Genomic DNA, 12,865 nt, shown 5'->3' on the forward strand with positions numbered 1-12,865 from the left:
AACTCTTTGCATCAATAAATTCAAAATAATAATAATAATAATTAAAAAGTACTTGGTGGCAAACAGCATCACGTGTTCAATTAAGGGGTGTTTAACATTAATTTGGTTGAACAACTCATCTGATTTGCCAGATTTGGACGTGTTCCTTTTTAAATCAATGGTTGTCGTGGGTTACACGTTGACCTAGAGGACATTTTGGTGGTGATTCATGACAGGAAGCATCCAAAGAGGGATCCAGATTCCAGATGAGGTTTTTAGAGCCCATTTTTTGCTTCTTTTTGCATGCTGTATGACATGATTAATCAACCAATATTCGGTAAACGGTCTCTTCTTCTTCCTTCTATTTATACGACTGATTTAAATCTGTATGACATGATTTAAATCTGTTTACGTGTATTAGGGTATGTGGTGTTGTGAAATTTTAATGTACTCGCAAGTGTACGAACCGTACCGAAGTATAGTTGGACAAGAATGAGGTCGAACCCACAGGGACTTGTATGAACGTAGGAAAATTAATTAAATCTTAACCAAATTAATCCTAATCTAGTTTAATAAAAATTGGTTGTTTGCAATTAAATAAACTAAGCAAATGCTTCTAAAAAAAAAATAATAATAAACTAAGCAAATAATAAAATTAAGCAAAATATATAAAACAATAAAAAGATGTAAACAATCAAGGGAAATAAATTAAGGTTTTGGAATCCGCCTTGTAAGTCATATCATCATATATTTATGATCATTAATTTTTCCAAACCACTGCATGATAATCTAGAAATCAATCTAACTATCATGAAAAATATCATCATTAAAATCCTTATTTTAAAAATCAAAAGCATGTTCTTCTTCGCTTCTTAAGTATAAAAATCAAATCATAAATTGTATCCATTGACAGACAAATCACAAGCGATATCTAATTTTATAATCAAGAATTAATAAACCAAGTATTCAATTAATTAAGACAAATCCTAAATCATGAGAAAAACATGATTGAACTCATATCTAGAATCTCATCTTAGTCAATTGATATGAAATAAAAACAATTTAAATCATTAAAGAACAATTATTGTGGGAAAAATCAAATCACATATATTACTGATAATCCTTAACAAGGTTTTATCCTCAACCCTAATTATAAATTTATCTACTCATAGTAATTGAACTAAAACACAAAAATAAAATACTAAACATTAAACTAGACAAATAAAATAAAACTAACTGTCATGGAAGAAAACCAAAGAAGTAGCCGCACTCTCTATACATTCAGCCCTCAGCCCTAGCACTAGCCTCAGCCCCTCTGAATTTTGCCCTAAAGAGCCTTTAAATAGGTCAAGGACTCCTATTACAAGTTGAATTCCTGTTTGGCGAAAATCCCAGATTTTTAGGCTTCACTTAACCGACTATTTTGGCCTACTTAACTTCAGAATTCGGACTTTTGGTAAACTACAAAGTTGTAGCCCTTTAAGTTAAAGTTCCAGCCCAACTCGAATCATCTCGATTGGACATTTGAGCCGAAAATTATGCCAAAAATACTAACTAATGTGCAGTCTGGAATCCTAATCCGAATTGGACTTGGATTAGGTGCAAATTTCATTTGATTCCTTACTCCAATTGGACTTAAATTTAATTAAGTTGGCCTTCTTTAACTTCATCATGGCCCTTGTAAAAGTAAAGTGCATTAGTTTCCTTCTTTGCACACATCCACTTATTTAATTCCATTCTCCTACAAAAGACAAATTCACGCAATAAGATTCAATTAAGCACAAAATTGATTATTCAACATTATTCAAAAACCAAATATAAAATGCATGAATTAACTCAAAATAAGTATGATAATGCTTTCTAACAATTATATAAATATGCAAAATTAAGCTATTATCAATGCACATCAAATACCCCCAAACCTACATTTTGCTAGTCCTCGAGCAAAACAGGTAAAGAGTAAAACAAAACAAAGAAATTAAAAACAAAGAAAAAGGAAATCCTAACTAATCCACTTTCGCTGGAATTTTCGATTGCATTTAGCATATGCAACAAGCCTTTAAACCCCTAGCTTACACTAGTGGACGAGTTGTAGTCTTGTGAGGGTTTGCAGGGAATATACCCCCAAAATTCTGAGAATGAATACTAAAATAAACAAACAAAGAAAATCAAACTTTTTTTTTTCAATTGCCTTTTGCAAAGAGGATTAGTTCAAGTTCAAAAACACTACATATGCTAAAGAAATTTCTCATGCCATCAAAACTCAATGTGAGTGAAAAGTGGTAGCCAACCCAAACATACTCTTAGTTTTAGAATAAACTTGACTCAAATCTCTATTTGAAAATATGTTTCAACTCAAATCTTTCTAGTGTTATCACTCAACAAATGAAATCACTCTGAAATGGGGTGTAACACTCTCAACAATATATGTGAGCGGAATAAAGTAAACAAAATCAAACATCTCACATATAAATTCCGTGAAAAACGCTTAATCAAGAAAGAACAAGTAGTCTCATGAAAGGATGCCAAAAAGAATTTATACCACACTTTTTATTCAGTCATATCAATATCTGAACTATACAACCTTCAAGATCAAATAAGAACTTTATTAGAACGTAATGTAGGGTAAAAGTAAAAGGAATGAAATAAAAATGGGTGAAGGTAAATAATAAGAAGTGTTTTCAAGATTTGTCGGAATGTCAACTTTTTTTGGAATTTCCATCCAACAATTTTTTTTCCACCTCTTCTTCTTCTTCAAAGCAATATTCCTTCCTTACATTTCACTTCTCAAAATTTGATGAGAACCTTTTTTATTTTCTTCTTTTTGACATTTTTCCTTTTTTTTTTTTTTTTTTTCTATTCTTTTTTTCTTTCTTCTTTTTTTTTTTCTTTTTTTTTTCCTTTCTTCTTTGAATTCTCGCACAAACCACCACATTGAAACAAATTGATCAAATTCCATCTTGAAACACTATGGATAAGGGCTTTAAGAAAGAAATGCTAATTAAAAGGCTCAACGGGGTGACTAGCGATAATGTATCCAAAAAAAAAAAAAACACATATATGGCTCAAAGTAGAAAAAAAATGGTCTAATCTCATCTCTCAAAGACTAGTATAGTTCATTCAACATCAATAACTTCAAAAGATTCAAGTATGGCATAAAATCATATATTTTTTCTTGGCCAAAAGAAAAAACAATGAGACTACAACAAGGGAAATATGTTACGCACTTCCAAATGAATTTTAAGATTAGAAACAATAAATAACCCTCCAAAAATAATGATTGGCTCAAAACTCACAAGGGTTACAGTCTCCACATTGTTATCATCAAAATTTTCTAATCATTTTTATCCTTCAACTAGGGATGGCAATTTTTGCCCGACCCGTGGATACCCGGTCCGGTCCGACCCTAATGGGTCGGGTTTTACCCGATCCGATTAAGAAATAGGGTCGGGTATGAGTTTTAAAAAAATAACCCGAAACGGGTCCGGGTCGGGTCCAGATTTTATTAAAAAAATCCAGACTCGACCTAAGACCCAACCCATATAAAAACCCGTTTAAAAACCTGGTACCTAAAATTACAAAAATACCCTAATATATATATAAACCTATAATCTAACCCTAACTATTCCCTCATTTCTTCTTCACTCTTCAATCTTCAGTTGCCGCAGCCCCTCTCCCTCCTTTCTGCCTCACGCCTCACGCGCAGCCCAGTCCAACACTCCGCACTCCTCCCTCCCTCACGCCTCCCTCTGCCTCACGCCTCCCTCCTCCCTCTCCCTCACGCCTCACGCATAGCGCAGTCCAACAGTTCCTCACTTCGATCAGCTCAGTCCGACCCTCCCTCACTCATACACTTCCTCAGTCAGTCAGTCACTGAGTTCGTGAGCCTTCCCTCCCTCGCTCAGCTCAGCTGTCAGTCAGGTATTCTTAATTTCTTATTTCATTTTCACTGAGTCCGTGAAGTTCGTTTTTATCTTTTGATTCTTTTCCTTAACTGCTTTGTCTTAAATATCTTTGTTGTTGAAAGGGTTTTTTTCTATTTTGTATATCTGCTGGTAATAATAATGTTTATTTGGGTTTTGGGTGGGTGAGGGTTTGGTTTATGGGTTAAGGTGTTTGTGATGTTATACTGTTATTGGGTTTGTTAACTATTGAGCTGTTGTATTTTGTGAGAGATTTTCAAATTAACTCTGTTAATTTTGTTTTTTGTGTTTGTTGGGAATGCAGAGCCTAAAACGGAGATGGAAGACACAAACACAGACACAAACAAATCTGGGAGTTGTGCCACAATTGATGGGAGTTGTATCACAATTGATGAAGATTAAACATTTTGTATTAATTTAGTAGTTTTTTTAAATTTCTTAGACTTGTTGGATTAATACGTTGGTTTGTAATTATTCTAAACTTGTGGGATTTATTTTGTAGCTTTTTAATTTCTTGGACTCGTTGAACTTTTGATACTTATTTCTTGGACTTGTTTGATTTATTTTATTTTTATGTTTAGCCGGTGATTTTAGTTATGATCTAGGTAATTTATTGATTTAAAATCTTGGTTATGATTTATTGAATTATGATTATGATATTAGTTATGGTTTATTGATTTATAGATTTATAATTAATAGGTGATTTATTGATTTATGATTAGTAGTTTATGATTTGGCATTTGGGTCACGTTATTTAGGCTTGAATTTGAATATGTAGGTTTGAATGTAGGCAAAAATAAATTTGGGCTTAATTTTTTTATTTGGAATATGCAGGCTTGAACGGCAAAAATAAATCTGGGCTTGAACGTAAGGAAAAAATAAATCTGGACTTAAATTTTTTTTTTTTTGGTTGGGCCACGAACTGGGCCCAAGCCCTAAACAGGGCCCGCGGGGCCCGGCTGGGGCGGGTTCGGGCCCCGGGAAAAAACCCGGTTCCCTAAACGGGTCGGGTCCGGGCTACGGGTCTTGCCCCGCAGGTCGGGTCCGGATATGGAAAAACCCGGTCCGAACCCGACCCGTTGCCATTCCTACCTTCAACAACAAGTTGTGTCTAAGTGGCTACGTGCATGTGCAATGAATTGAGCATGAAAGCAATGAAATTCTTTAAGCAAGAGGAGTATAACAAACTCAAAACATAAACCTCAAGCTAGGCAAAAGAATATATATATATATATATATTTTTTTTTTTTTAACACAACAAAACGAAAAGATAGAAATCTATGTACATCCCCCCCAAACCTAAACCAAACATTGTCCTTAATGTTAAAAATGATACTCTCAAATATATGTCTTGAATGAAAAGATAGCAAAATATTAATATGCAACATGAGAACCAAGTAGAAACAAGTAAGGTAAGGAGAAGGAGGAGATGTACCTTGATCAAGCTGATTGTTATAAATTTTAATTTTTGTCAAATATCAGCTAGAACAAAAGAAAATAAAATGAAACAAGAAAATAAACACAAAGATTAATCTAAAACCAGAAAATAAACAAGATTTTTTTTTTTTTTTTTTGCAAAAAGATTTAACACAACTGGAGATCAATCTTGATAAACAGGACCATCCAAACCCCAACAACACCATGGAGATAAATAATGCATATTATGAATGGACTAGTCCAATGATATTGTAACTTAACTGGATCAAAAATATGTTGAGAAGCTTTTGCAGTGTCTTCCAAGTGAATTCTATGCATAACCACAAAGGGACTAATATCCTTAATCTATATATATATATATATATATATAAAACCGAAGCTTTTAAAACTCCCACAATTTTCTACATCAGCACAGTTTAAAAAAAAAAAAAAACATAAACCCAAAAAAAAAACTTTTCAAAAACTAGAAAAAAAAAAAAAAAAAAAAAAAAAAAAAAAAAACCTAAACGCAAGACGGCAAGAGCTCTTCTAAAACCCAAACTCGATAGTATCAAAAAGTTGACAATACTTCTAGATTATTTGCAGAAAGGAATTGATGAAAATTGGGCCGCTGCCTTGGAACATAACCCTGAAGCTTTTGCAAGGGTGGTATGTATTATCTATTTATCTTCAACCCGGCTATCACTATTACATACATAAATATATATATTTTTATATATTTGTTTTTGTATTGATTTTAAAGTTTCTTATGCAACTCTTCAGGTTATGTTGTATGTGGACATGGAGGTTAATGGTTTCCCATTAAAGGTAACAACTAGATGGTGAAAAATATCTTAGGAATAACTTATTCAGTTCAGCGTAATATGAAATTACTGAAGGGCTTATAGGGTTTCTTGTGTCACTTTTGTGATCCTATGTAAAACATCTTACACACGGGGACTGCCCTGGTTTAAAAACACATTTCAATGAGATTTGTGCAGGCATATGATTTGCAACCAGATTAATATCCCCATCATTTTGAATTATGCATCCCTCTTTATATTTTATTGTTAGTTTCAGCCCCTGCTGATTGAGAACTAATCACATACACAGTCTGCCAACTAATTTTCACCATGTTTCAGGCATTTGTTGACAATGGAGCCCAATCAACAATAATATCAAAAAGTTGTGCTGAGCGTTGTGGATATGTACTGTTTTATATCTGATTGCCTGTTGTTTAATTCAGTCGGTGGTAATATCATTTTTCATTTTACTTGCTATTTGACATGGTTTAATAACTTAGAATATCAAAACCGGTAGATATGGGTATTACACTATTTATAAGTATTGGGGAGCAATTACATATGTGCACCCATACATAATTACCTTTATAGTCTCATGAAACATATGCAGCTTTGAGAAAGTTGATTGTGGATTGCACCAGGGATTGGGAATTGGTAGCCACCTCATGAATGCTAATGTTGATTATAATTTCTCTGTACTGATACTAATGTTGGGTTTCTCCCAATTATGAATATTCATTGGTTAGAAAAGTAAGTGAACATGAGTAAAAATCCAAGGGTTTGCTGGTGATTAGATTAGATGAGCTTTAACATGTGATTTTAATTAAACCGCAAACACATTCCTATACATACTATCAATTCCGTTCCTTTGTCTTGGGATCTTTATTGAAATTTCTTATATGTGTGTAATCCAAGTAATAGGGTGGTATATGTATATGCTAAATTGCTAAATTTCTTCTAAACACACAACAAATATATTGTTGTTGTTTTAAATCTTCTTTTATGGAATTGTCAAATAAACAATTTGAAAATCTTGGCCTGCCAATCTCTCCTAGCATAGGAGTTCTCTCTCTCGTCTCTAGGCGAGTTTGCTACCTCCCTTAGATTTACTAAGGGTGTTTGTATTTTACTTCTTTGATTGGCTGGCCTGTGGGTACCTCTAATGGCAGACGAGGTGATCCATAGTATGGAAAAAATGACGTTGACTCTAGAAGAGGAGGAGGTGATAGAGATTTTGGAAGAGGGTCGAATGAAAGATATAGAGGAATGCTCACAGAGTCTAATTGGAAAGTTCCTTACTTGTAAACCGTTCAATAAGAAGGTGGCGCAGAATACATTGAGGAGAGCCTGGGGTTTGACTGAGGAACTACAAATAGTAGAGGTGGGTTCAAATTTGTTCCAATTCAAGTTTAAATCTGAATTTGAATTGGAGCGAGTGTTTAAGGGGGGACCTTGGACTTTTGATAACCAAGCATTGATGCTTCGACGGTGGGAGCCAAGAATGACAGCGACTAATGTAATGTTTGAGACGATAGCCATGTGGATACAAATATGGGATGCTCCTTTTGATATGAAATCCCCAATAGTTGCGGCGGAGATAGGGAAACGTTTGGGGGAGGTAGTTGAAGTGGAGAAGAGAAGGTCACAAGACACATAGAATCTTTTCATGAGGGTGAAGGTAGCGCTCCCAACGTCTAAGTCGTTAAGGCAGGGGGCATTCCTTGGCTGCTCAGAGGGCCAACGAACGTGGGTCTCATTCAAGTACGAGCGGCTCCCTATATTTTGCCATTGTTGTGGAGTGTTAGGGCATGACCTTAAACATTGCGCCAAGAATTTTGCTCAGAAGAAGAATGGTAGGGAGGCAGTTTGTCAGTACGGTGATTGGCTGAAAACAAACGGGGGGGCGGAATCGATCCTTTTCACGGAAAATGGAGTCAAACATAGAGAATCAGTTTGGGAGGACCGGTGAAGATCTGGCCGGAGAGACTAGCCGTCCAGCCGTGTAGGTCGACGAAGAATTTCATGCAGCGAACGTTACGGACAGCACTAATGGTGCATTAAATGAGTGCGCAAATCATGGGACTGATGCAGATTCCAGCCACATGCAGAGTGTAACGGATGGGATAAATTTGGAAAGCATGGGCATGTCCACGCCAATTATTAAACCAGCTGGAGATGATTCAAAACTGGTGAATGTACCAGTCAGGTCCGAACTGAAACAAGTGGAGACTAACTTCTCCACACCACTTCCTGTGCACGTGACTGGTATAAATCAAGTTGGGTTGCAAGAAAACAAACCTAGGCCCACTTGGACACGGAGAGCACGCATGGAACTTGGGCCAAAAGGGAGTAAGGGAGATGTTATTAAGCCCATGCTGGGGAAACGAGGGCTGCATGAATTGGAGACAGACTCAGACGTAGAGACCGAAAGTAAGGAAAACAAGAGAGGTAGAAGACAGACGAAGATTCAGATGAGTGAAACGGCGAGGGTGTTGGAGCACCCTTGCCGAGCACAATGAGGCTATTATCATGGAACTGCCAAGGGCTTGGGAACCCTTGGACAGTTCGTAGTCTCCGCAAACTAGTGCGGGACCAAGCTCCTACCGTGTGCTTCTTGATGGAGACACGGCTTGACAGGGAAGGTTTTGAGAAGAAGTGTGGGTGATTTGCCATTTCAAAACAAGGTGATAGTGAAGAAACCAAATTCTGGGGGTGGGTTGGCACTTCTTTGGAAGACACAGGTTCAACTTGACATTATAAACTATACGGAAAACTTTCTGCTCGCAAAAGTGGTTGAAGAGAATGGGTTCACATGGACTTTAACGTGTTGCTATGGTTGGCCGGAGACAAGCCAGAAGCACAAGACTTGGGCGATGCTGTCTCATCTTTCTTCATTAGTGCAGGGCCCTTGGTGTTGCATTGGCAACTTCAATGCAATACTTCATTCTTCGGAAAAGCAGAGCAGGTTCCCACCGCCATTCAAACAGATGGATGAGTTTTGTATGACATTGGAATCTTGCAATCTTGTTGACTTGGGCTTTATTGGATACAAATACACATGGAACAATAAACGGACAGGGGCAGCAAATACAAGGCAGAGACTGGACAGGGCAGTGGCAAACGCTGGATGGCGAGGTGAATTTCCGGCAAGCACGGTGACTCATCTTTTCTCTCACGCATCAGACCACCGCCCTTTGATGTTACAAATAAAGAAGGATTGGAGAAATAAAAGTAGGATGTCACGGGCATTCAAGTTTGAAGAGTCGTGGCTTCTCTGGGAAGATTGTGAAAGAACGGTTGAGGAAGCATGGCATAATGCAGGAGGGAGTCATACGGGTTTAAACAGAGCTAAGGAAAAGATCAAGAAGAGTGGGGAGGAACTGGCTGCCTGGGGGTCCACCAAAACTCAACCCGAGGCAGAGGAAATTAAGAAATTACAGAAGCAGATAGAACAACTTAGCATGGAAGAGGCAACGGAAGAGAATGGGGTGAGTCTATTGGAATCTAGCAAGAAACTTGATGATTTATTACTTAAGCAGGAAATATATTGGTCCCAACGATCACGGATATCGTGGTTGAAACATGGAGATAAAAACACCAAATATTTTCACTCCAAAGCTTCACAACGGCGGAGGAGGAATATGATTCAAGGTGTTAAGGACCAGCATAATAATTGGGTGGAAGAAATTGAGGATATTGCTGGTGTGGTGACAGAGTACTTTGAGAATATTTTTAAATCAGGTGCATGTGAAAGATTGGATAAGTGTCTAGATGCAGTGCAACATAAGGTGAATGGGGAGATGCAGGAGATATTATCCAGAGAGTACAGTGCTGAGGAAATCAAGGCGGCGCTATTCCAAATGGGACCAACAAAGGCTCCCGGACCAGATGGTATGAATGCCCTTTTCTACCAAAAATTTTGGCATATTGTTGGTGATGATGTTGTTGATGCTGTTCTAGATTTTTTGAATTCTGGTAATATGAACCCTGATTTAAACTATACTCATATTGTACTTATTCCAAAAGTTAAGTCGCCTGAAAAAATGTCAGATTATAGACCTATTAGCCTATGTAATGTTATTTACAAAATCATTTCCAAAGTTATGGCTAATAGGTTGAAACAGATTCTCCCTCAACTAATCTCTCATACACAAAGTGCCTTTGTTCCGGGACGCCTCATAACGGACAATGTGCTTGTGGCGTATGAGACGCTTCACTCTATGCATTGCAGGAAAACAGGGAAGAAAGGGATGCTAGCACTGAAACTGGATATCAGTAAAGCTTATGATAGGGTTGAGTGGGAATTCCTCAGGAAAATGATGGCTAAATTGGGGTTTCCAGATGCATGGATTGAGCGGGTTATGACCTGTGTTTCTACCCCATCCTATTCTGTCCGTATAAATGGCAAGGCATTTGGCAATATCACACCATCAAGGGGGCTTCGCCAAGGAGACCCCTTATCCCCATATCTATTCCTCCTATGTGCAGAAGGGTTCACTGCGTTGCTGGCTAAAGCAGAGGCAGAAGGGAGAATCCATGGGGCTGCTATTGGAAGGAGTGCACCTACAATTTCCCATCTGTTATTTGCTGATGATTCATTGTTGTTTTGCCGAGCTACACATGAGGAGGTGCGGTGTATTTCAGACATCCTACAATTGTATGTAGCATCCTCCGGTCAATGCATCAATTTTGAGAAGTCTTCTGTTTATTTTAGCAGCAACGCAATGGGGTTACAAAGAGAGGCTATCAAAAGTGAGCTGGAGGTGAAGGAAGTAGATCGTTTTGAGTCTTATTTGGGACTACCTACATTGGTGGGACGTGCAAAATATCGTACCTTTTCCTTCTTAAAGGATAGGGTTTGGAAGAAAATTCAAGGGTGGAAAGGAAAACTACTCTCTAGAGCAGGAAAGGAAGTGTTGATTACGGCGGTGGCCCAATCCATCCCAACCTATACAATGGGGGTTTTCCAATTGTCAATCAAGCTATGTAATGAATTAAATGCTATGTGCGCAAAGTTTTGGTGGGGTCAAATTGGGAGTGAGAAAAAAATCCATTGGAAGGGGTGGAATGTGTTGTCTCAACCTAAGAAGGAAGGGGGTATGGGCTTTAGAGACTTGAGGAATTTCAATTTGGCAATGCTAGCAAAGCAAGGGTGGAGATTGCTACACGAACAAAACTCATTAATGTATAGATGTTTCAAGGCACGTTACTTCCCACGTTGCAACTTTTTAGAAGTTTCGGATGTCCCAAATAGCTCTTTTGTGTGGAAAAGTTTAATGGCGGCTCAACCTCTACTTAAAAAAGGTTGTTGTTGGCGGGTGGGGGATGGTTCCTCAATAAGGGTAACCAAAGATAAGTGGATTTTAAACCATCCAACTAATATGGTTATCCACCCACCATTGGAGGAGGAATGGGAGTGGAGGGTGTCTGATATTATTGACTGGAGAATTAAAGAATGGGATAGGGAATTAATTGAGGCCAAATTCCATAGTGATGATGCGAATGCAATCCTTGGCATGCCTTTAAGTCGCAGACAGGCCTCTGATCTAATTATCTGGCTGCACACGAAGAGTGGGGAGTACTCTGTGAGGTCAGGTTACCATGTTGCAAGAGAAATCTCTAAACAGGAAAGTAATAAGGGGGAAAGCTCAAGGGCAGACCTGGATGGGTTGATCTGGCAGCATCTGTGGAAAATGAAGGTTCCAAATAAGATAAAAGTTTTTGGGTGGAGAGCATGTCAAAATGCTCTGCCTACCCGAGAAAATTTGGTTTGCTGTAAAGTAGTGGAAGATGGACGGTGTGAGGCTTGCAAGATGGAATCTGAATCGGTGGCTCATGTATTATGGCAGTGTGGGGTAGCGCAAGACATATGGGCAGGGAGTATTAGGAAGATACAGAAGAGTCTAACTGGGCACTCGGATTTCAACCAGTTGGTTGCTATATTGACACAAAGGCTGACTGAGGAGGAGCTGGAGCTGTTCTGGGTACAATGCTCGACAATTTGGAATCAACGGAACGTGGTCATGCATGGAGGAAAACTACAACACCCTTCTGTTCTCACAAAGCGAGCAAGTGATTTTTTGACCGAGTACAAGGACAAACAAGCTTTACTTGCTACTTCGGTGTCTACGGAGTCTGTCCAGCAGTGGAGACCACCCACAGGTTCGGTGTTCAAACTAAATTTCGATGCCGCAATTTTTTCGAACAAGAACTCGTCTGGTGTGAGCGCCATTGTCCGAAACTGCCGAGGCGAGGTGATGGCTGGACTGTCTGCTCGAGGTCCGCCTGTGGGTTGCAGCGAGGAAGCTAAAGTGCTAGCGTGCAGAAAAGCTCTTGAGTTCGCTCTTGACTCGGGCTTCTCGGACCTGGTGGTTGAGGGAGACAACGTCACAGTAATGAAAGCCATTGTCTCTCCTCATCTGAACAGGTCTAGGCTAGGACACATTTATGATGATATTAGCACTTTAGCGTTGGGTTTTAGGAGTTTCTATGTGAATTGTATAAAGCGGAAAGCCAACGCTGTTGCTCATTGCTTGGCCCGCTATGCCAGTCAGTTAGCTGAAGATGTGGTTTGGATGGAAGAGTCTCCTCCACCGGCACTACAGGCTTTGTATTCGGATTTAGCTTTCTTGAATGAATGAATGAATACCCGCCTTGTTTTCAAAAAAAAAAAATCTTCTTTTATGGGACGGAGTTTTAATATCATTGAACAATTTCTTATTCTATGACATAGTTGATGTTAAG

General features: G+C 38.3%; 2 protein-coding genes across 2 annotated transcripts; both read left to right on the forward strand.

Moving 5' to 3' along the window:
- Positions 1-2,630: 2,630 nt before the first annotated feature.
- Positions 2,631-6,544, forward strand: LOC126689978 (protein DNA-DAMAGE INDUCIBLE 1-like). Its single transcript, XM_050385127.1, has 5 exons — positions 2,631-2,640; positions 4,207-4,281; positions 5,863-5,987; positions 6,102-6,146; positions 6,461-6,544. Exons 1-5 carry the CDS (start codon positions 2,631-2,633, stop codon positions 6,542-6,544), a joined length of 339 nt encoding a protein of 112 aa, XP_050241084.1.
- Positions 6,545-7,316: 772 nt separating this feature from the next.
- On the forward strand, positions 7,317-7,778 carry LOC126689979 (uncharacterized). Its single transcript, XM_050385128.1, has one exon. It carries the CDS (start codon positions 7,317-7,319, stop codon positions 7,776-7,778), a length of 462 nt encoding a protein of 153 aa, XP_050241085.1.
- Positions 7,779-12,865: the final 5,087 nt, after the last annotated feature.

Source organism: Quercus robur, chromosome 6 (assembly GCF_932294415.1).
Source record: "Quercus robur chromosome 6, dhQueRobu3.1, whole genome shotgun sequence".
Classification (NCBI taxonomy): domain Eukaryota; kingdom Viridiplantae; phylum Streptophyta; class Magnoliopsida; order Fagales; family Fagaceae; genus Quercus; species Quercus robur.

Bases quoted from the DNA above. Each gene is read 5' to 3' on its own strand.
- LOC126689978 (XM_050385127.1), top strand. The intron at 5,988-6,101 runs GTATGTATTATC...GCAACTCTTCAG, and splicing joins CTGAAGCTTTTGCAAGGGTG to GTTATGTTGTATGTGGACAT. The intron at 6,147-6,460 runs GTAACAACTAGA...ACCATGTTTCAG, and splicing joins TTAATGGTTTCCCATTAAAG to GCATTTGTTGACAATGGAGC.
- LOC126689979 (XM_050385128.1), top strand. From the start codon at position 7,317: ATGACGTTGACTCTAGAAGAGGAGGAGGTGATAGAGATTTTGGAAGAG.